The sequence below is a fragment of the Vanellus vanellus genome (assembly GCF_965231255.1).
Source record: "Vanellus vanellus genome assembly, chromosome: 15".
Taxonomy (NCBI): Eukaryota; Metazoa; Chordata; class Aves; order Charadriiformes; family Charadriidae; genus Vanellus; species Vanellus vanellus.
The window spans coordinates 14,246,108-14,271,286 of NC_138920.1; the positions used below are offsets into that span (position 1 = coordinate 14,246,108).

Sequence of the window (25,179 nt, forward strand, 5' to 3'; positions counted from 1 at the left end):
CCAGAGGAGTCGCTTCACCATGGCCTGATGCCCAGAGCCTCGTGCAAGCTCTTGGTGATAACTTAACGATCCAGCCCTTCTCCTACCCCATACCTGTCTTCTAATTTACAAGATATTTTTTTTTTTAAGCTACTAGAACATAAAACTCTTTCTCTTTTATATTACAGGAAAAGTATTTTTCGCTTTACCTTCTCCTTTGGATTTTACACCCCCCCTCTTGTCTATACAATCAGAGGCAAGGAGCCCACTTTCTTCTACAGCACGTCCCAATTTTATGATACAAAGCTATTTATGATAAATAGGTTTCCGGTCTGATCTTGTAACCGCTGGAGCATTAGCAATACGCCACACAAACACTTCTATTCCCCAGGATCACTATAAACCTATTACTATGGAGTCTAGACAAGGTAAGCAAGCTGTAAGCTGATCGAGGGAAGTCAAGAGGGGACACATAACCGTCCTTCCTCCAGGCCAAGGCCACGTCCAGTGCTACTCAACACCACAAAGACGCTACGCATGCAGACCACAGCTAGCAGGAGAAGCCGCTCCACAAGTCAGGTTTAACCACCTCACCCTGGAAAGAACCGACACGGAGATCCTGGCAGCGACCGGCTCCCAAGATTACGAAGCAAAAGTGCTTTAGAGAGGAGAATACCACAAAATCCCTTATTTCCTACATCACCAGACTGTACCTGATCCCATCATTTCCTAAATGACCAGATGCCTCCCCTCGTTTACTGTCCGTACCCGTCCCTTCACTTCACGGCTGAGCTACGGAAAAGGCAACTGCAAGGGTTCGGCACTCAGCCGGCACCGTTGGCACGCTACTGTCACACGCAAATAGCCATCTGTTTCCGAGGCACAAATGTATTTCCAACACCATATTCGTACCGCTTTCTGATTTCAAGATCCCTCTTGCTTACTTTTGCCTGCGTTCAGCTTAAATCGCTCAAGAACAACATTTTCAGCTTCTAGTATGCTTATATTTAAAAATAGTCAGAGAGCACTTTTTTGCAGCTATAGTTTTATTGAAAACTACTTTTTCACCAAGTAGCCATGTATTTAGTTCTTGTGTCTACAAAAGTAACACCTGAAAAACAACAGCAATGTTAGAAAAATAACTGTATTGCAGAGTTAACATTTTCACAGTACTGCTAAACATATGCACCCACAAGCATATATATTTCATGAACAACATACCAACTTTGGTTTTGGTATAACCTTTTGTCTAAATGACAATATTTTATGGAGCTTACGTATAGCAGCATTAAGGGCCTAAGACATAATCTTTACCAAGACCGCCAAGACCAATAACAGCAGTGCCATAGATAACTCGCTGCGGGGCACAACTACAGGATGAATAGCACCAAGAAATGGACAACGTAACACAAACAGTGCCATAGTAAAAATCTATGTACTAAAGTCCACTAAAATATTTACAGAAGATGTGTGTTTTTAAGATCAACACAATAATGCTTCGAAAAAAGCCTTTGGTATTGTCATCTCAAGTACCTTTACTTATTTCACCGAGGCTGTCAAATAAAATAGGCTCCTACATCCCTGACTGGAGAGAAGGGAAAGCACTAGTGATATACTGCCCGATAGAGCTACTTCGTATTAACTCTGTAAACAGATATGCAGTTAATAATCACTGAAATACTACACCCATTTGGTTATCATGAAGAATTCACAAACTTTAGGAGAATTCTTGTCCACTTAACCCTCATTGTATTTAAGATTATGAAGAGCAAGGTGCAATTTAACTGTCAACTTACGCTTCCCATCATCTTCCCGTGCCATTTTCTAACACAAACACCCTGCTTTTAAAAAGTTTTCTACACAAACTCTGTAAGCCTCTGGTATGTTATACCCTATGGTTCTAACATTTAAAAAAACCTACTCCTGATCCTGAAGGGAAACACTGGAAACGCTCAGTGCTGAAGCCAGGAAGCACTCTGATGCGCAGGCCAAGTAAAATACTACTCAAACCTCTATTAGAGAGAAAGAGTTGACCCGACTATAGAAAAATAGTTCCACGTTGAATCAAATCCTCAAACACGAGAAAAATGAACAAACACAAAGCGTCATTAACTACTATCATGTGAATGAAGCCTTTTAAAATTTCCTGAAATTAACTTTTGCTGGCATCTTACTTTTCTGACTCAGACAAATCCTACCATGCTGCTCCCAAATTTCCTGATAAGAATCATTTTGGTCACAACCTTCTCTTCTGGCTCAGCTTTCTCCTTCCTCACTTGCTGGTTATTTAAGAGCAAAATAAATTATGAGACAATTAAACTGACATCTGTAACAAGGGAAGCCAACAGCCTATAAACTATACACAGCCAGCCGTGATCCCCCATGCCAAAGATGTCAATGGGAACAACAGCGAAAAAAAAAGAATGTGACTTAAAAAAAAAATAAATTAAAAATAAAAAAAAATTGAACTGTGGCGTGCTACACTGATTATAGAGGTCCCTTCCAACCTAGACGATGCCAGGATTCTGTGATCTCTCTCGTCTAGCTTTCCACAGGAAACAGCTTTGCAAGAAACTCTCCACCGGAGACCTCCAGGCTGCTTGAGTCCGCTTTGTGCACGACCAAACATTTCTCATTTTTGTCTCCCTGAGATGCAACAACATTATGAGAAAGAACTTTTCTGAAGAACACTAAAGATCATTTGTGGAAGCTGCTTTCGTCTCCTCAGCTGTCCCTCACACATTAAGGAAAGCAACGCTACAGCTCAAGCTGCTGACAAGCTGTGTTGTACGCAGAGCAGCTGGAAAGCACTACACTTAATTACACTACTTTAATTTCACAGTTACTATAATCTGGTTGGGCATGTAAATATATAGCAAGAGACAGAAATATTTAATCTTTTAAAAAAATAAATGAATTTCATATAATAAAACAGGAATTACAGTAAGACTTCTATCCTCTGGTAACAACCATTACTGATTTTGTATGCGCACCCTAAGTTACAATTAGATCTTCTATGTAAAGCCTCCTCTCCTCAGTTTCAACAACATTCATTCAGTCTGGCTAACTTAATTACATGATATAAAACAAACGAGTCAGGAAAATTTACAGAATTCCTGAAAACCACAGCCACACTCCACTATATTTTTTTTTAAAAAAAAGTCCTAAACGTACTCAAACATAGTACCAATAAAATATACAAGCCTTGCAACAACTTTCAAGCCCAAATAATATACCCTGTTGCGTGTTTTTCTCTTTTAAAAAACATAGAAAACCAGACTTTATAAACAGCTTACAGGGTTGAGCAACAGTGCTTTCACAGCTCCTAATCTCAAACTGAAAAACCCTGAAATGCCCGAATTGTCTAATGGCCAGAGCACTAGACCAGAACTCAGAAGACTGAATTCTATTATTAATTCTATTGCTAGCACGCTCAACAAGCTGAGGTATGTTATTTTCCCAGGGAATACAAGGAAAACATCACCGCTTCTTTTATAAAGCACTTTGAGATCTACTTAATGAAAACGTTTAAGGCAGTAGTATAAGCACACAGTATGATGACACCAATAAGATAGCCAAAGAGCCCATTATATGGACCGACAAAAGTATTCTTTGCACAAAAATCGCACCGTGGCTGCAGTGACAGAGTTTCTCGAACCAGCACAGTATCAGCCTGATCAGCTTTGGGGAGTTACTCAATTACATTGCACCTCTGGTACGTTTATTTGCAGCATGAGAACAAGGGAACAATTTGCTTTTCCTATAGCTTAAAAAGAAGTGTCTGGCATAGACAACAGTAGCTACGCATCGTGGGGATCCTCGTTTTGTCCTACACTGTCCAAAAGCTCAAACCCGCCCAGCTGGGCAGAGCCCAGGTAACACGCTTTCACGTGGTTCGCGAGGTTCTTCTGTGTACCGAAGCCCTTCCTGCAGAAGAGACACACAAAAGTACGCTCGTTCGAGTGCACAGACATAAGGTGCCGGTTTAAGTCTGTCTTGTCTCGAAACAGCTTGGCACAGTTAGGACACTGCATCTTCTTACAGTTGAAGTGGATGGTCTTCTCGTGCCGGTCCATGTTGGATTTCAGAGTGAAGCTGGCGGGGCACTGGGAGCACTGGAAGCGGGCGAGCTGGCCAGGAGACACGCTGTCGGCAAGGCCAGGCTGGGAACAGCCAAGCAAGTCGAACGGGAGAAGCATGGAGAACGCATGCTCGTGGATGTGCTCCTTCAGCTCTTCAGCACGCTGGAAAACCCTCCTGCAGAACCCACAGGTCAGCCTCGTGGCCAGGGCCGAATCCAGGAACGGGCCATCGGTGGCTGCGTCCGTGTCTTCAGATCTCGAGAAATTCGTATCTAAAATAGAAATACACATACACATGTACAAATCAGCACCTTCTGGCATACAATAATGCTAGTTTAAAGGAATATTTTTCTCTTTCCTTACCTGAATCAAAGTTATCAAACTGCCAAAGTGCTAAAACTCCATCGTAAGTGGCCTGCAAATGAAAAGCGTACTAAAGTTAGGGCAAGCGTTCACAAGAACACATCTTTGTAGCTCAGACTCCCACCTTATCGTTGCCTTCACTCGTTCTTTAAGAAAGGCTCGTCATTTGACTTGGCAACCCTACGTGCCTTTATAAAGCTTTCACTGTCAACACAGCTAAGGTAACTGGGCCGTATTTCGCAAGATTGGGTGTTTTGAAGACAGTAATCAACATGCCTACCTAGGTCCTGGGTAAATACTCAGTTTTCGGTCTCGCTAAGCGCCTGTGGCTCCCACTCAGGCCAGTGAGAAAGAGACACCGGGTAGAAAACATCTAGCAGAGACAACAGAACTGGAACATTTTCCCTTAGCCCTACATAGCTCCTTTTTCTTTCCACATAGAAAAGCCCATAGACAACAAACACCTTCTGCGTAGTTCCCTTTATGCAATGCTCTCTGGCATTGCTGACCCAAATTATAAATAAAAGCTGGGGTTTTTTTAATTATTTTTTTTTCCTAAAGCATTTGCAATATGCCAGCGTGCGGCAGATGGCAACCCTCTATGAGGCAGAGGCGTGATGCAGCCTGGGCAGGTCTGCTGGAGACCGGGCACGCGGCTACCAGCCATTCCGACCAGCTCGCTTCGCTCTAAGGTGACTGCAAAGGAAAAAAGAAAAAGGAAAAAAAAAAAAAAATCATCTGTGTTTCCACCTATTTGTTTAATGGGACTAAAGCCTCATTCAAAAATATTAAGAAATGCCACCGAAAGCTAGGGGTTTTAAATCAAACTCCTGACTCCTGTAATACAGAAAGCCAGCCTGCTTCTACCTGCATTTAGATAGAAGAAATCCAACTGTAAACCACCACAAGTGGGTACTGGATAGCTGGGCACTCAGTATCTTTATGCCATTATTAATATTCTTGCATGCAACATTTTGCAAACAAAGGTATTTACAATAAAAAGGACGCACATACTTTAAAAAAATTAATTTTTTTGAACCAAGTTCTGTTAAGGTAAGGCAGAAAGGATAAAATTAGGACAGCATCAGCCCTGACCTCAACAGATTTCTAGTTTTAAAATAACCTATATTTAAAAAAAAAAAAAGGGGGGGGGGGGGCAAAAAAAAAAAAAAGCTAACGCATCAAAGTAGAAGGTATTACGGTCTTTCAAAGTAGTCCCAACTGGAGAGAATGTGATTAAACAGATACCTTTGCATTTAAATGTCTCTGCGTTTTACCCCCACGACCTTACCTGGGTTGAGGAAGGCACCTCTCCTTTTATCATGGTTTCTGGTGACATTTCACCAGCAGAGCAGCTCGCGGGGGGGCTCTGAGTGGCAAGGTGTGCTGAAGGCAGCGGGGGAGATGGTGCTTCCACTTTGCCATCACATTCGCCCCTTGAACGACGCAAGTTGGTGCCAGGCCCTGGGGAACACAGGAAACGAATCTCACCCACGTGAACGAGCACCAGCTGGTGGTTTTAAAAACGGCCTTGCAAAGGCAGCTTATCTTCCGTCAGTGGGAGGGAATGCAGCAGGACAGCGATGCCAGGCTTTTTTTGGGTTTGGGTTTTTTGTTTGTTTGTTTGTTCGTTTGTTGTTTGTTTGGGTTTGTTTTTTTTTTTTTAAAACCGGCCTCCCCACCCAAAATGCCTCGTCCGCACGTGAGGTACGCAGTGGAGCTCTATCGTGCGGCGCAGTCACTAAAGAGTCGGGAGAAAGCAGCACAGCGCAGCACAAATATCCAGAGCAATTGCGTTTCTGAAAGACACCTCTTGGAGAAGCATTTCAATCTTTAAGTGACATACACACAAACTTTCTTGTACTACGAGCTTTCTTGAAAATTTCTGTCAAAGCTCCAGATTTAACCGCGGTGTTTTATTTAATATAGTACTGTCAGTCCTTGATCTCAAAGTGCTTTACAAAAGATGGGAAAAAAGTATTCCTTTCATTCTATAGCTAGCAAGCACGGAAGTTCGAATATTTGTGCAAAACTATTTGATTGTACCTGACAGTTGTTACATGATAAAAATCCACCACAGTTAAAAAAGAAAACAATTTTTCTGGCCGAAGCAGAATCGTACCCTCTTGTCTACGCTGTAGCAACAACCAAGTGGTAAACAATATTCCAGAAACAGCACCGATAATCAATGACAAATCTACATACAAAAAAAGACTGTGTAATCAAGATCAGTGTACATTACAAATTGTTAAACGAACATTAACAAACACCTTGACTGAATATTGGAATGACATATTGAGCAGGTCATTATTTTTGACAAGCAAGCAGGCAAAATCAGAAGCGAATGCGGCATAAAAGTAAACAAATTCATACTTAAAGCACTCTATGCCCTGAAGGCTTTTTTTATTTCTTACACAAAAGAATCTGATGGAAACCTTTACGCATATAAAAAACACACTCTTCAATGCAGCTACAAATAACAAGTCAAAGTTTATACTATGTCCAAATACAATACGCTGTGATCTGGCTCACAACAAAACAGTCGAGTGAAACCGCACAAAGGTTTCTAAACGCGAACAATCCCCAAACCAACTTTTTATCAGCTATCAAAGGAAATTCTGCTCTTGTGCTACAGCTGGGTGTTTGATTTACCTTCCTCCGCTTTGATCACGCATGGAAACCTTTCACAACTTAGTCGACTCTATTCAAGCATGATAACAATACTTCAAGTTTTCATTCTGCTGGTGCTCACCTATTGCTGTTATCATTTAAAGGCAGGACAACAAAATGCTAAAACCCCATAAATTCAAGATGGGAAAAAAATGGGGGGGGGGGAAAAAGGGAATTCCTGCCCAGCCATCCATACGTTCCTTTCTGTCCTGAGCATACCAAATTGTTTCAAACCGCCCCGTTTACATCGAAGCTACACACTGCGACCAGGGACAGCTTAGGAGGCATGTCCGTGTTGCAATTTCTTAAACAAATGGTATTTTAGCATAGAGTAAAGATAAGCCAGTGGAGTAAAGATAAGCCAGTGGAGTAAAGATAAGCCAGTGGAGTCTGGCTTAATTAATTAATTCTTAATTAATTCTTTATTAGCACTTCTACAGAGTTATACAGGTTCCTAAGAAACTATGCCCTTCTTAAAGCAAAAGTTAAGGGTAATGAACGAGCAATGAAAGAGAGCAAGGAGAAACAATTAACTCAATCATCCAACAGGAGCCAGAAAGATGTACAACACAACAAAGTAGAGAGATGGTTTTTAAAACAATAATTAGTATTTATTTGGTTTCAACAACTGCAAGTAACACAAGAAGAGAAATCCACATAAATGACCCATACTTTGTACATGAAAACGCAAACAGCACCTGAATTTACATTTTGTCCCATTCTGACTGGTATTGAAACCTTTTTCCCTCCTAAATTGATATCGAAAGTGAATTTTCACATAAAGTATTATAACTGCTAAAACAGAAATCAAAAGTGCTTTCCTTCAGTCAGCTTTGCATATGGAAGATGACGCACTGGTTTAGCAGTATTTATATAACTATAGTATTCTCCGATAGCTGGACATCAAACTACTGTGGAAAACAGAAAGGCAAACTTTATTATATCTCATTTAAAATTGCATTCATTCTCCCCTAAATCTTGGTTTGTACAAAAATTCCGCACCAAACTGAATACCTTTAACTCCCTCTTGGGAAAGTCGACCGCTGTGTAAAATGTATTCCTTTAACATCCAGTGCGCGTATAAATTATTGGCTCCAATGAACCACTAACTAAAAATAACGTATTAGCTGGTTTGCCCAAAAGAAAAGGGCTCTGTGTACCATGTAATCACTTGGACAGCAAGCTTCATAGGAATTGCTTCTATAAACAGTTTCAGTTGCAACAGGGTAAACAGGAAAAGCCAAACTTAGACATATAAAAAAGTATGCAATGTACTATTCTGAAAATCTGGAAGAGTCGCCCTTTTAGGTAGTCACTCACCCCCAAATCTGAAAGTTTTTTGACCTTTTTTTTTTAAATGAGAAAACAAGGATGTAAACTAACCAACTCATTTTCTAATGAATATTAAAATTCTCATTCTCTTGATTATACTTGGCAAAACCAGCTAGAAACATTCAACTAAAGCCTTTGAGACTTTTGTAGATGTGGTGTAACCGTACAGAACAATGCTACCAAAGTTCAGTATCGTAAATGAAATAAGACACACATTATTAAACCAAAGAGCTCAGTAGAACAGCACTGCTGAAGCTGGAAATTGGCAAAGAATGACTCGCTTTTACAGCCAAACCATGAAAACATGTAAAGATGAGGAAAACTGAACCTCCTATAATGTTTTACCTGAAAGAATCCCCCAAAACACACTACGCACACTCAGTAACTAATGGCACCCAAGACAACCCAAGTGTTACCCACGAATAACTGACATGTTCGTTTTTCTGCAAAACCTGCATGTTCTTTAGGTTTCTGACAAGCACATGAACAATGTCAGTCTTGATCATACACCACGAATGTCTTAAATTCTCAGAGCCCTTCAGCTGCAGGTTTTCTGGCAACTGTTACCCAAATGACAAGACATTTAAATTTTCCCTTCTGATTTCAAATTAGTTTGAACTGGTTAACTTTAGAAACACCGTACTTATGTTTGACATCATCACAGTGGTACAACACCCCCCACACATCCCGGGCTTCAACTTTCCATCAGCAGAATGTTAAGTCATCTCACATCTCATACGATCATTACAATATCAAATGAATTAGTTAAAAAGAATACGGGGTAAAACAAAAACCTTGGAGTATCCTCTATTAACTTTTACAACAGTATGAACTATGCGGAAGAAAAAACAAAAACTTGTAATGTATGCAGTGACTTGGAGAGTAACATCCCCTTTAGAAACGGCTCATCAAAATTTTAAATGTGTATAATATACTCTTCAGATTCGTCCACCTCCACTAAGTCTTTTCCTCCAGAAAAGAAAAATAAACATGAACATTGCTCCTTGAGTCAGTTACTTACTGTAGCGTTTCACAAGAGAGTATGAAGACAATCTAGTGACAACAGTCAAGATTAAAAACATACTTCACATTTTTTAAACTCATGAGAGATTGATCAGTTAAAATTCTTTAAATTAGTGCATTTTCTTTTCAAATTAGATGAAAACTGTGCTGGTTTGGCTTTTAAAAAAAAAAAAAAATCTCATTCGCTGTGCTCCTGCCTACTTGCCCAGCCTTTTCTGTGTGGGTTTTTTTTTTTTTTTTAATATAACCCAGGACTTAAAATGAGTCAACATCCTCAAATTGTGTTTGAAGAAAAATGTGAAAAACACCTACAAAGCTAGCACCAACCCAGACTGTGCTTTTAGATCTCCAGAATCTTCTTACTACTTGCTTTACTGTTGTTTTATACACTGAAAATTCTCATTAAACTCGATGTCCTGTTGTATTCAGTAATGACCACTTAAAAGTAAGCGAGTCATATCAGAACATCTTTTTCAAGTGATTAAAATAAGTCAATACCTGTGAATGTGCATAAGATGAAAGAAAAATATGTCCCTTAACTCCCTGCTCCTGTAAAAATCCTCTTACCGGGCCACAGCCACATCCACCTACTGGTGCCAGAGCTACAGACCAAGCCAGCAGTCGTCTTTTTCTTACGCAATTCACTTTGCTTCCACCAAGATGAGATAATTGAACCTTAGTTGAAGGAAATTCAAGTAATAGCGAGAGGACTGAAAAACAGGGACCTCAAATATAGGCTGGGAGGACCTCCTCAGTCATCACATCCCTCAATGAGTTATCATTTACCCCCTTTCTAATCTATCAAGCTTTATTTCAAACCCAGTTGGTCTCCTGCCTACACCACGTCTGTTCCTGAACTCTGCTTCTCAGCTCGTTAGGCGCTCTCTTAATTTCTAGCCCAAACTTATGACTGCCTTACACTCATTTGTCTTTACGCCAAGTGGTCCTTCAGCTTTTAAGTAAAATCTAAAATCCTCCAACCAAGAGAAGGATGATGCATAGAGGGCAGCCACGTCATTATTCCAGTTTATCATGACGGAAGATGAAACTGCTGATTTCACCGGTCACGAGCCACAGATCCGGACACACGATGTGTAAATCACCCTCAAGGCGGTGCATCCATCTACGCTCCCACCCGCCCCGGTGCCAGCTGAGGGCACTCTTCGCACTGCACGCCAGCCCCGCCACGGAGCTGCCGCTCGGGATCTTTGCAAGGAAGGGTTTTTCAACCCAGAAGCCTAGTGTGAACCATCTACATCTGATTTAATTGGAGACCATTCAGTAAGCGAACTAACAAGTGACAAGAACATTGCACTAGCAATTCTCCCCCAAACATTAAAGCTGCAGAATACGGTATAGTATTTTTTTTCCCCTCTAAATTAAGGAAGATTAAAAAAAATAATAATACCACTGTTCAGACATAAGAAGCAAAAAGGGATACTAAGACCAACACCATGTTGTGCAGTTTTTTCCCTTTATCGTACAACCCAAGTGACCATTAAAAGTTACCTATCTTTTTTTGCCATCAAGGAAACTAAAAATTAATCTCTTAAGTGAACTTTTCACTCTATTTAAATGGTCAATATTCTCAGTATAGATTAAAATAAACCTCTTCTGCTGGAAACTAACACATAGCACTCAAAGCCACTGCTTGCTCTATTTTATGTCACAAATGATATCCCATCTTCTGAGAGTATTATTAAAATACAGCATTAATAACTTTTCTTTCTTTGTGCACTGGAGAATCAAACTGTTTTAAGATTGCAATGAAGAAAATACAAAAGCATGCTGAAAAATAAGCTGTCCACACGTAATGGTACACATCAGCTGTCTCCAACAGACCACCAGTAGAAAAACATTCACTTCCATGAGAGAATATAACAAAACAATCAATAGCTGCTCATTACTTAGAGAGACGTTCAAAAGTAACCAGTAAGAAGTAAAGATCACGTGGTCTCCAAAAATCACAACTGTTTCTACAGACACAGGAGCAACAGCCAAGCCTCTTTTCAACATTAGGCAATTATAGATTCAAAATCTTTGCAGCTACTTCTTTTACCATAAGGACTCGAATACTTCGTATTTTGTCTGTAAGTACCATTTTGCAAACAAGTAAAAGAGAAATATGAAGACAAGCGCTCCATACACATACGCTAAATAATTACTTCCGTGGCTTCAGCAGTTAACATTAAAGTTGGATCAATACCAGACACACGTTTCCACATTTTATGGGAAGTGGGATTAAGCAGCACTTAAAACTGGATATAAACATAGGGGTAGTAATAAACGAGACAGTGACCTGTGTTTTCTTCTTACTAAAGATTTCACTTAAAGTATCAGTAAACAAGAAATATAAAAACACAAACTTACGAGAAAGAGAATGCGTGCCTTTGGGCAAGTACTCAAACAGCAGAGAACTATCCTCTCCCAGCATGTCGGCTTTCAGAGACAGCAAACTGTTCTTACTCATGAGAGCCGCGCGCAGGTTGGCGACGGTGGCAGCCTGGAGCGCATCCTCCTTCTCTGGCGTCAGGGGCTGGGAGATGTAGCTGGCTTCCCCACCGATGAGGGCTTCCTCGACGGTCGCGTAGGGGTCCGATCGCTCCACTCTGCTGTCAGAGCTGCTGGGCTCTGTTACCGTCACATCAGCACCTGCGTGACCAAAGATGCCGTCAGAGATGCAAACAAATTCCCGAGATGTGGCACGCCAACCACGCGTGCCTGTCTAACCGTGGGTCCCAAGAAATGAGAACTTATCACCACCTATTTTGGCCTTACTGTCACCCAACTGTCTCCATCCCCTTTTCCAGAAGTCTGAAGAGCTTGGCCCCTCAGAGGCTCGACAGAAAGCGCACCCACCCCACAGCTGGGGGTTTCTGTTCTTCCAGCCTCTGCCCATCTGCACCCTTCGCTTCTGCCCCACCAACGGGTCTTAACCTCAATACCACAAACTAAGAGGGCAGAGCGGAGGGAGAGGAATGTGTTCGACCTCCTCCACAAACAATAACTGGATAAGACTTTATTCATTTGTTTATTTTAAACTAAGATTTCAGAGCATTCTGTTAGTACTGAAATTACTTACAAACATTTAAGTTCTGTTTTTTCCATAATTTTACTCCCGTAGTCTGGATTTTCATTCTTTCATTTCTTCCCCATGATGAAGGTTTTGAAAAATCCAGTAATAAACAGCCTATAATAGTGGACTGCTAATTAGTATAAATTCATTGGGGTCACTTATTTGAAACATACACAGTAATCCGTGGTTCCCAGCATATATCACAGGGCAGGTTTTATACAGAAGTGATACAGCTGGAAAAAAATAACCAACCCCAAAAAACACAGAATCGGGCACCTTACAACAGGTAGCTGCTAAGAAACTGTAGGAAAACATAAGAGACTATTAACAAAAACATCAATTAGAAAACCTAAAAAAAACCCCCAAAATAGTATAATAAAGCTAAATTCCTCCTACGTAATTATAATTAAGGTTAATGTCAAAATATACATTTCTTACGAGTGTCTCATGCTGTGAGCTTTGACTCTCTTACAGCCTTAAATAATTTGTGGTTTTTTTTGCTGTAAAGGGAAGTGACTCTTACATTTATCTCTACTCTTCACACGAAGCAAAAAACTTACCTACAAAAAAGGCTGTTTACCCCGTTTATAAAGCGCATAAAACAAATTGCAACTACCTACTCCAGAATCTGCAGCAGCAGAACCCAGCTGACGTGGCCCAAACCCAGTGGAGTACTGGGCAAACAAGGCTAATGCTTTTGCAGTATTTGCACTAAAAACATGTAGAGGGAAGAAACCTAGAGAGAAGGCATTGGTAATGGGCGATCAGATGGAAAAAGAAGCTGTTTTGCAGATCCTGAATATTTTATTGCCTTCTAGTTCAAAATACATTTAAAATCTACTTAATGCAAGAGGCAACTATTACAGTTCAAACTAGCGGTGTGCCACGTACAAAATTAACACTCAGCTGTTTTCACAAATTCTTCTTGCACTTCTCAGGGCAAGGAATTCGGGTCTTGTCCACTTACACCGCAGCAATAAACTTACTCCCGTACAGCGGGTTTCACAGCAGCAGAGCCCACGAGGAGGGCAGAGGAGGAGTGTGGCACACTCGCACACGGTTGTAGCGTGCAACAACGTCAAACCAGGGCAAGATATCAATCTGCACAGCCTTATTGCAGAATGCTAATGAGGACACCGGTACAGTGCCTACCTCCTGTAACCTAGAAAACTGCTCAAGGAATATCATTATTTTTATCTTCATTTTTCAGGTGGTAACAGCCAGAGAAAGACGCGGTGACTCGCTCAAGGTGTCCAGCCCGCGGAGGCAGGATCAGGCAGTGAATTCCCCAGTCCCAGTCCAGGGCACATCAGGTTCCTTAACCCCTTCAGATTTACTTTACTGAGCTGTACAGTACTGCCAGGACTTCTTGCTGTTAACTTTTCCCCACTTCCTTTAAAAAACAAAAAGCCTCAAAGCAAACAATAAGGAAAACGCAATCGCTAGCAGAGTACTCCTACACCTGGAGATGTAAGGAACAGCCAAGGCTGGGGGCTACACACACGGCAGCAGCAACTATGTGAACGACTAGATATGCTCCCTCCTTTAAAACAAACCATCTTCCCTCCTCCATCTGTTTCGCTTGTGTAATCTCACATGATCAGTTTTATTAACTCTTAGCCAAGCAGAAGAATTCAATTGCTGTGAATTTTTACACATCTTGTCATCCCTCTGTTACTGAGTGAGTGGTTAACAGGTATATGGATTTTTCTAGATGATAATGAAGTTCGTTTTAAAAGCAAATATTCCCACATAAAGGGAAATTAGGAGAGTTTAAGAAGCAGCAGCTGCTACAAAAGGTGGTGAAGAAAGTAAATCCTAGCCCATTAAACCGGTAATGTAAGACAGCTTTATCAAATCAGAGTGACAATAATACTGCTATTCCTCTGCTCCTCGCCACCGACACAGCAAATCACAGCAAATAACACGGGCCAGGAAGGGTGTTTGTCTCCAAAACGGTGTTGCCAAATAACCGGGCAGGCAGTAAATCACCTTGGGTTTTCTCCCTTCCTTTTTCATAGCCAATTACAGATGCTGATTGACAGTTGCCAGAATCCGTCGCTGCCTGCTGCACATAAACACTAATTGCTAAAACACACGCAGATTAATTGTAACCACAACAAGACATTAAACGTTCCTCAAAAGCCAAGATTAGAGACAGACAGTGAAACAGAGGCTTTAGAGCTTCCAGTATTTATAGCTGATGTAACCTAATCAAATACATATTAAAGCAAAATAAATATCCACTTAGTCACATAAGTACTGAAATACTCTCAGTACACCAAAAACCCCAAAATGCACGAAGTTCCTCTTCACGGCGCCTCCAAAACCACTTCTCTCTTTTCTCTAGAATACAGCTCCTTTTAACAAGTTTAGCCAAAGAATTCTATGAATCAAAAGTATCTGTCACTTCCCAGTAATCTAAACTGTTTACTACAGTGCTTCAGCCATACGTAAACCAAGCTTTAGTAAATGAGCTTCTATTTCGCAATTATTCAAGGCAGCGCGTCACGGGGCAGCCTGACAGCTCCATCCGACTCCTCCACATCTCATTTTTCACGCCGCCGAGGCAATCCCTGCGACTGCACAGATCCCAGGCACCGCCCGCGGGAACCCCCCGTTGGGGCAGCCAGCTAGACGTGGGATTAACGGTGCTCTAAAAAAACTGAGCTCATTAGTCTCTTTAGCAAATAATTATTTTGCAGTTATTCTATTACACTAGCCTACTTTCGAAAACAGACGCTTTAGAAAAGCTTTGTTAAGTTTGTTGACTTGGATGAGGGGTCTTTTTAAAATTTTTTTTAATTTTCAAATAAAATACTTTTTTTTTTTTTTTTTTTTTTTTTTTTTTACAATTTCAGCAACAGTATTTCCATGCATCTCAAACTCTGAAAGCAATATTTAACTGGTAAAGTTCTTATCTACACGTGAAAGCCTAATATAAAAGGAATAGAGGACACCTGATTATGAGCATCGTCTCGCAGAGATCACACATCCCAGCCCAGCACGGCACGACGAAACGTATTTCATTCCCAACCACGCCGACCAGGCAGGCTTTAACGAGTCTATAACTAGCCATAACGCCCGGGCCAAGACAACATCCTGGAGGCACACGGGGCGGCTCTCGTGCAGAAATTTACACTTGGGCAACAGAGGACTGAACTGTGTGCTTGCTCTGCGAGCGAAGGACAGCCACAGCAAAGTCGCTTGCTTTGCTACACTATGAGAAGCCCAAATCCAGATCAAAAATTCCATTTATCAGCAAGCATGCCACTACTACCATAAAAAAAAAAAACCAAAACAAAACAGAAAAAAAAATTACCTGAAAATCAAACTGAGCTCCTGTCACAAACCCAGGTATGAGAAAACCCAGCTGTATTAGTCAGAAATTCAAGAAATACCACAGACATCTGCCAACCCCTGGGGAAGGGTTATGGCACAGACAAAGGTGATGCAACTTACTAAAAGTATCCAAATGAAATATAAATGTGATAAATTGTTTTCTAACATCTAGGAGAAAACTGACAGTAAAAAGCATTAAACCTAGTCAAACAACAAAAAAAAAAAATACGCAGGCCATCTCAGAAAGACCAAGGAAAAGCTTCTCCACTTTAAAGAACCCATTTGAGTACCTTAACTAATTACTTTAATACACAAACTAAATTTTTTTCTTGCATTTCTTCTCCCTGCTTCGTTAGAGCTTAAACTCAGCTGTTACCAAACTACCTCCTCAGCGTCTGCTTCTCTCACACCACTTATTTCTTGTTTGTATTGTATTTTTACCTTCTCAGTAAACTGCCCGTCGTGTTTTCTGTTGTCACCCAGTCTCCCAAGGCTATTGTTCTCTTTCATAATTTTTTTTTTTTTTAATAATTGTTCCCTCTTTCAACTTTTATTCCTGCTCTCTTATGTACATAGTTGAACAACAACTAGAAATCTGTAGCTGGAGGACTAAACCCACGAGAAGAGAGCAAGGCGTGAATAAAAGCCATCCAAGATTACACCTGCTGCTGGAAAATTCAAAGCAGAAACAAGCTCGTCCCCAAGAACTAAAGGCAATGTTTTGCCAGGTCGCTATCCTTCAATATCGCTCTTTTCATTACAGTCTCAAGGCAAGAGGAGATCCAAGAAGCCTGTCATCTTCTCTTCAAAGTCCCCTTCTGTCTGGCAGAAACACCAAGCAGTAATGCTTCTCCCTCGGTCTTCAGAGTTTCCAGGATGACGAGGTCGCGTGACACGCATCATTACGCGACTGCCTACCTAATCACAGCGACCCAGCCACCAGCGAGCCGGGGCAAGTCAGCCAGCGAACACGGCGGTCCCTGAAAGGAGCGCAACAGCATTTAGCTTATCATCTACGGCCAACGCTTTAAGCCAGTTTCTGTACATTCTCTCTATCCCGGCAAATTTCAGGAAGCTTTTAGGAGCCATTCAGACCTCTCCTCAACCCGCCTCAAATGTAGCACGTTTCCACACAGCATGAGTACCTGTTTTGGCACAACTTCAGACTTTAGGTGCTTCAGCAGAACAAACATCATTGTCCTTGCTGGTTCCACCAGCATCCTTTTAGCCCAACATCAGTAACATCAGCCTGGAGAAGAAGCGGCTCTGGGGAGACCTTATAGTGGCCTCCAGTATCTGAAGGGCGTCTACAAGAAAACTGGAGAGGGACTTTTCACAAGGGCATGTCACAATGGCAGTGTGGCGTCGAATGTATTTTTTTTTTTTTCATTTACAACACAACAAGCAGAAAAGACAGAGGAGGGTGAGGGAAGAGGTCCCAACATCAGACACTTCTCCCACCCCAAATGCTCATTCCTGCATCCTCCCTCCTACTCCCTCAGTTGTACCAAGACTACACGTACAGTTGTGAGGTGAACCTGAGACAGGAACTAATATGTTAAAAATAAACTGGTTTATTAAAAAAAGTTATTTTTAAACCCAGATCAGTTCCCCAGTCCAGTTCACCACATGGTTGCACAGACATTTTCACCGGAACAACTCCAGCAGAGCGTGGGGGTGCAATTAAGCACCAAGGGAAAGTGGGAGCCACTTAAACTCAGCTTTTCTTTCAAGGACACTTCCAAATTATGACCCGAGATGAACTCTTCTGGAAAAAAGTTAGGTGAAATCAAAGACTTAATTTTCTGAGGTTCTTCCACCTATTTACTGTCAGGCAGATCTGTATAGGTACTTGACACAGATTTCATCTAAAATTTCAGGGATGATGTTTCCTTGTATACGTTTAGGAAGATTTGGCTTGATCTCCTTCTGCGCAAAAGACAATTAATTTTTAAACTCACAGCAAAAAAAAAAAAAAAGCTTTCATTTCCTAGTGTTTTTTTCTTGGGAATTAAAAAGAAAAAAGAAGGGGCACCCGGGCTGGTAGAAAAATGACAATCTTTTACCAGCTGCTAAAAATATCCTTGAAGCTTGTCTTTCAGATACGCCCTCCTTTCTAACAGAAATCCTTCAAAAGTGTTTCACAACTTTGTATTTGTTAAGAAAAACCCAGCATTCTCACATACTGTAATATTTACATAGAGAAGTGATGCCGTGAGCTATATTGGTTTTGATTAGCACTATCTTACAAACATAATAGTATACATGTGGATATAGTAAATGTGCACAGCATTCAAAGTAAGCTCCAATTTCACAACTCGGGAAGCTATCAGGCAAACATAGATATTTAACCACAACACATACGATCATTAAAAACTGCCTTTCTGTTAAATGCTGTAAGATATCCTAAGTGAATCCTTATGGAACCAAAAACGTAGTCTCCTTCAGACTGCGCTTTTCCACCCCTCTCCTTCCAGGTTTGAGTCCTGCTACAGCTTCTCAGCCGTGACTCAACGCAGGCTGACCCGGGACACTGTCCTGTGCTGTCAGGATTTGAGCTGCTGAGAAACACCATCCTACATAAAACTGCACGTTTCCACTGCTGTTACTGTTCTGGGGGGCTCGGGGGGAGCGGGGGGGTCCACACCAACTGAAAGGCAACTTTCAGCATATAGAATCATAGAATCATAGGGTTGGAAGGGACCTCTGGAGATCATCTAGTCCAACCCCCCTGCCAGAGCAGGGCCACCTTAGAGCAGGTTGCACAGGAACACGTCCAGGCAATTTTTGAATGTCTCCAGAGATGGAGACTCCACCACCTCCCTGGGCAGCCTGTGCCAGTGCTCTGCCACCCTCGAGGTAAAGAATTACCTCCTCATGTTTAGGTGGAACTTCCTATACTCATATTTGTGCCCGTTACCTCTTGTCCTGTCACTGGGCACCACCGAAAAGAGCCTGGCCCCATCCTCCTGGCACCCACCATGTAAGTATATAGAATATGTAGGCTTGAATATAATTTTCAAGCCTACAGCCATAGGCTGTATGTATAGGAAAACCATATATGTTTTACCAACAGAAACATTCTCCTCAATGCCTCTAGAGTAGTATTTCATATAAAACAATCTTGTTCTACACAAATACGACCTGGTTTTATATTGGTGTTTCTGCAGTGGTATTCTAAAAGCACAAGTATATCTCCATCTTTGTTTGCCTCAAAACAGTAATCAGTGTATAAATATCAACCGGAAAATTCCCACCACTGCTCCAGCTATCTGAAAAAAGATCAAAATCAATTTTTATCTCTTTCCTGTGATATTTGTTTTTTCTAACATTTAATCAAATTCTACAGATATTTTTCTGCGGGCTGTGTCAGCAAAAGGAGCTCCTGGCCCCCAAACCAGATGTTTGTTGCCACTCTCGACCACCTATTAGTGACCTTGACTCAACTGTTTGGAAAGGTGCAGAGTAAACCTGATCAATGAACCCATCTTCCCCAAAACAAGACACAACAAAACACCCAAATCAAAGGAGAAGGAAATGGTTAAACTGGATGAATTAATTATTTTTAAAACTATTGTAAAATTGAATAATAAAGTGGTCCTTGCAGAAGCAGGAATGACTGAGCAGTGCAGAAATACCTTGTCACACTCTTATTTTCCCAAAACAGGCAGACTATCACTTTAAAAATATTAAGGTTGACTGTAAGCTTAACCTCTTTTTCTAAGTCTCATAACTCACACAGTAAGAAGACTGCCATTATTCTCTGCTGCTCCTCAGTACAGAGACAGTCTCTTGCTGCACATCTGCAGATGAATAGACACAAACATGAAGGGACAGAAATATAACGTTCAAGTATCACATTAAATATGAACACTAGTACTCATGATATGACAAGATGCTGAGCTACAGCCTTTGAAAATCTTCAAGAACAAATATTTACCTTTTGAAACAAGTGTCTGTAAGAAACGTGGAAAAAAAAAAATACAAAAACAACCCCAAACCTGAGACCAATACAGCAAAATTAGTTTTTGGGTTTGATTCCTAGACACTGTACTAAAGAACGAATCCCTACTACGTTTTAATGCAAAATCAACACTTCGAAGTGAAAGTCCTGAACGGTGATGATTACAAAGTAGGATTAGGTATTTTTTTTATGTTAAAATTCCAAAGCTTTCTTGATTTCTCACTTGTAATTTTCAGTAACAAAACAAAAAGGGGTAATTTTTTTTTTTTTTGAAAAGTCGAGAACTCTGTAGAGATGAGCCTAGCGTAACTTTAGCGCAAGGAACAAGTAAAATAGTGAGAAGGGCACCCAAGAGAGGGTAAGTGCCTCTGATCTCTGGAGTTAAAGCAGATTAACAGAATCAGGGCTGTTACCGTAGGGAGGAGGAAGAGGAGGGAGAGGAGGGAGAGGAGGAAGAGGAGGAGGAGGAGGAGGAGGAGGAGGAGGGAGGCTTTGGAGCCTGGCTAAAATGGAATGCAGGGTGGGGAAAGGAAACAGACACTGAGCTTTGAGCTAAAGCTGGTTTAGGGTGGAACCATTTTAAAGCCAGGGTGTAGCCAGGGAATAAGTGTCTGGGTTTAAAGCAATGATTTTCATTTCCAGACTTGAAAATAACCTGACCTAACCCTTTAATAACAGAGGCTCAAAAGAGTTATTCCAGTAAAGACTGCGTCCTAATAATTTCATTACCCTGTAACTGTGGCGACACGGAGAACCCGAATTATTCACCGAGCACTCTTGGCAACGTTTCTGCAAAATTCAGCATACGGACACAGAGGTCAGCATGTCGTATTTTGGGGTTTTTTTGTTGTTGTTGTTTGCTTGGTTTTGCATTTTGCTGCAAGTAACAGCTACCTCCACGCAGGAAACGTCATGCCCATGAAGAGGGTACCAAAGACAGTCTAGAAACCTGGGCAGCTCCGTAAGCCAGAGGAATGCAGAACACGGGCTAAGCTGATTTTCGTCGCTAAGAAAGAATTCTGGGGGTGGCATTAGAGCGCAAGTCTGTAACCCCTCCAGGTCTGGCTGGGAAAGAAAGCCTGGCATCGCTCACTACCACTGCTTAAGGCATCGAAATAGCTCCCCAATAAAAACATCATTAAAACGCCCTCAGTCGTAGCAAAGAAAATTTTAATACCTTGCGCCATAACTACAACTTCATGAAAAGCAGGTGGAAAAATGCAGTAATTAACTTAATTTTCCAAGTGGCAGGCAATTTGTAATTTCCTATTACCTACACTCAAAAATACTCCAACACCTTTCCAATAATCTGAACATTTTCATCCAAAACATTTATCCTGCTTAAAAAGTGATCTGTCCAAAACTGAGCATAAGTGATCTAAATAATAAAGAGTAGGAAACTATTAAAAATCAAGCCCATGTTGGTTTAGGACATGAGCTATTAATCTGACAACTAAAATTTTAACCAGCTTAGTTTTCATTTATGGCTGTAACAAATACTTAGACACTGGCCTTAAGTTTTCTCATTGCACCCAGAACTCAGACCATAGCAGATGGATTGGAGACTCCATCTCTTCAAAGCAAAATCCATTTAAAGGAAGAGTAAACGACTATATTCTGTCCCAATGATTTTTTTCAGCTGCCATGCTACATGGATCATTTAAATGCTGCACACTTTCAGTCTACCTACTAAGTCCCCCCTTAGCATCCCCTTCAATACATTTGTTTTCATCCCATGAAAATCTCCAATTTACCAATATATCTTTATTTTAGATAAGATGAACAGTGAATATCAAGTATGTGACATGCCGTCTCAGAAAAAAAAAAAAAAACAAAAACAACCCACAACGCTTTTTGTACACTTTTTGAAGAGCAGGGAAAGAATCATAAAGGTCAGAGTAGAGGGCTCAGTCTGCCACTGCCGGGAGGAGACGGGCAAGGCAGAACAGCACGTGGGAGCACTACTATTCACCATGCAGCTGCACTTCAAGCCGGAGCAACAGGATTTTCATATTGGGCTGCAAAAGCTAAAAAGAGTGAAGAATGACTGTACAGGAGAGAGCTAGTCTCAGTAAGGTTTATCCATCTCTAATGGGAACAGCCAGGTAGGGAAGCCTAAAAATCAACTAATTCATTGTGCCTTCACGCTTAACAGGTATTCCTGGTACAGACACGTTCTGGTTTAACCTTGTTCTCCCCTCTCTTCAGTCTGTCTCAGATACTACACCAAATTCAGGCTCTTTGTTCTCAGAACTTGTTCTCAGTTCTCTTTTTTCTATTATCCCTCTTCCCATTCCTTACATACTCCTCTCCCGTACCACACTACGCCTCCTTCGCTTCCCCTATCTCTATTCCGTGTTGGCATAATCCTTTACACCAAATAGCCTCCATCACAAATTGCAAAGCCCCATTCTTTCTGAACTTGTTCACACTGCATTTTGTTTATTTCTTCATTAATATTAACCCTTCAGTGCTAGCCTGCAGATCCTTTTTCTTCTCTTTTAAACACTAGCTCTTCAAAACAGGTAAATTGATTATTATAAAGCATTGTGTAAAGCCACAAGTATTATACAGGTTTTGCAGAACAAAAATCTTAGAGTTCCTTAAATGCCCAAATCCTGAATACAAACACCATGCTCAATTTTTCCCTCTTCTCATTATGCAAGACCTCTATTCCACTACTTGGACTAATATGCTTGCCAAATATCGCAACTGAAACAAGGGAATTTTCACTTTTTTTTTTTTTAAATACAAATAATTAAAAAAAAAAAAAAAATCAAGGAAAGATTTGAAGATTTACATTGAAAAGGTGAAAGTTACAGGAAGCCCGGTAGCTTGCTGAGAAAAAGACTTTTTCTCATCAAGAATAAAAACATCCTGTAAGATGACAATCTACACATTCACCTACCTGTACTCGGACAGGTCCAGACCTCATGCGCACAAAATTAACTGAGAGTTCACCTGGACAGAGCTCTTTCTTGCCTCCCTCTGAAGCTTTCTGAAATGTAAGCTCACTATATGATCAAACCGCCAAGCATCCGTGCTCGCCAACAACTCCTCTAATCAGAATTTTCTCTCTAGAAACCAAGACAGAAAAAGGGATAGGAAAAGGCTTACGACACCAGCTGTCCCCAGTCTTCCCGGAGAGCCAGAAGCACAACGCCCCGCAGCAGGCACTGAAATCAGACTGTGTCACTGGAAAACGATGAACTTGAACGTCTCCTCACCACGGGGGAGGGAACTTGTGCATAATTAAAGATTTTGACGGGAAAATACTAAAGGAATTTGGAACTCTGCAAAGTCAGACGGATATAGTGAAGTCCTGTCCATCTTTCCCATGAAGGTCACTACTCAGGGCTTACTTAAGTCCTGAAGCTCTTCTTACAGAATGCAACAGTTTCACTACATGCAACCAAAGTAAAGCAGAAAGATCCCAAACCGTAGCGTCTTTAAAAATGACTGGTTTGTTCTGAAAATAATTACCTTCATTTCACAGTCAATTGGCACACAAAAACTCACTCGCAGCTCTAGGGTGCAAACACGCAGAAGATGTGTGGGAGTATTTCCTTAGAAATAAATTCCTGATTCATAAGTACTATGCTTGAACTAACACACTAATAAAACCATCAATAAATTCTTCAAAAGTTACCCTCCAAGTGACAGAGTTCTGCATTATATGAAGAGGCAAAACCAGCAACATTTTGCTAGCTTAACAGCTCTTCTAACGAAAATCACTGTTCTCTTTGGTGAGATCCTTTTAAATACCACCTGGTCCCACAGTCCCTGTGCTCAGGACATGTAAAAACTTTATCCAGCAATGTTAAAGGAACAGCAAACTAATCAAAATGAAGATGCTCAAGGCACAAGACTACTTCTGAATTTCACAACCATCTTCGATATTGAGACTAAAAATGGCAATATGTTTCTTTAGAAAACCTATGAAATTCAAGAAAAAAGGTTAAAATAAAAGGCAGACCTGTTATTTTGGCAAGCCTGTGGAGGAAATTCTTCTTGGCTCAGTTATGAAGAAAGTTAGTATTTACAAAAACCCATCTTTCAGTTTACTTTGGAGAATTGCTGTTCCAAGGCAATGCGGGTTGGTGAGGAAAACACATATATGAATGTTTCATACAAGGAATGACAGACTGACATCCTGAACAACCCAGACACGATGAGAAAGAAAAAAGACTAATGTGTTTTATGCTAAACAGAGAATCCAAATTAATAAATTGAAACTAGCACGAAGAGTCCTCATCAAGCTTTGTGCTTGACTGACACCGCCCTGTTGAAACTGAGAGCTTAATCACATTCTCAATCCAGCATCTCGGCTTAGTTTGCATACTTTTGCAAATCCTGTTTGATGAAGAAGATACACTCTTCGTGGCAGACATTAAGAATCTCTTGCTTCAGTTGCTATTTCCATGATGTTAGATTACCATTAATAAGATTACTCCAGACACTCCTTTTCATTTTAATCCGTAGTGCGATCAAATTCAAAAGACTCTCAGCAGCACCCCACCAGCATCTGGAAAAGAATCAAGTGATTCGGAAAGAATGTTCTTATCCTTTCAATTAAAAAAAAAAAAAAAAAAAAGACAACCGTGTCTTTTGAGGCCCCATTGATTCATACTTAAGTACAGTCTACTTACATATTTGGGACACGTTAGTACACTGCCTGTATTGGTAAGAACACATTTCCCGTTGAAAGAAGCACCAACACCAAGAGTAAACGAGATGTTAGTTGTTTCAAAAGCAAAGTTTCTATGACTGCAATGTGCTTCTTTGTAACATAACCTCAATTAGGTAATCCTGGATAACAGAGGAATAGGAGAGTATTTTTAATCTGTGAAGTATATTGCCCCAAATAATCGCTGAATTGAAAGCGTGATGCAATGGTTACTTGTAAGATCCACCTTCCAAAAACATTGCTTGCATGTTGCTGAAATGCAAGGCTGCTTTCAAGCAAGACCAAACGAGCATCTTGCACAATTTCAGGAGGAAGACACTAACACTGAACTTTTAAGATGGACTCTCCTAAATCAGCTTTTGCATTACCAGAAGGTCTGTGTTAGCCCTCCAGTACAGAGGCATTTGCAAACGGTACCCAAATTAGCCCACAATGAGGGCTTCCAGACGTAACAAGCAGCATCTTAAAGTAACTGAATAGATCAGAGAAGTGAATGGGCCTCAAAGAACAAAGAGTTCTAGGTAACTTTTTTCCTCTTAACTACTTATAGAAGAACATTCAACACCCATTTCCTCAGCAAATGAGTACCTTTTCATCTTAGCTATGAATGATATGGATAAGAACACTTCTAAATAAATGAGGTAAAAAAAGAGCCCTAGAC

The 25,179-nt window shown here is 40.8% G+C and overlaps 2 protein-coding genes across 2 annotated transcripts in view; both read right to left on the reverse strand.

Annotated features, from left to right (window-relative positions):
• Positions 1-25,179, reverse strand: part of ZBTB46 (zinc finger and BTB domain containing 46) — a 54,857-nt gene that overhangs the window by 8,745 nt on the left and 20,933 nt on the right. Inside the window, exon 6 of the mRNA XM_082491041.1 lies at positions 11,820-12,101. Within this exon, the coding sequence (XP_082347167.1) occupies positions 11,820-12,101 (282 nt within the window). The remainder of the gene's footprint in view (positions 1-11,819; positions 12,102-25,179) is intronic.
• Positions 3,780-5,748, reverse strand: LOC309678345 (uncharacterized protein; the record flags this gene model as incomplete). The annotated part of the gene is made up of 3 exons (XM_082491353.1): positions 3,780-4,333; positions 4,425-4,476; positions 5,716-5,748. 3 exons carry the CDS (start codon positions 5,746-5,748, stop codon positions 3,780-3,782), a joined length of 639 nt encoding a protein of 212 aa, XP_082347479.1.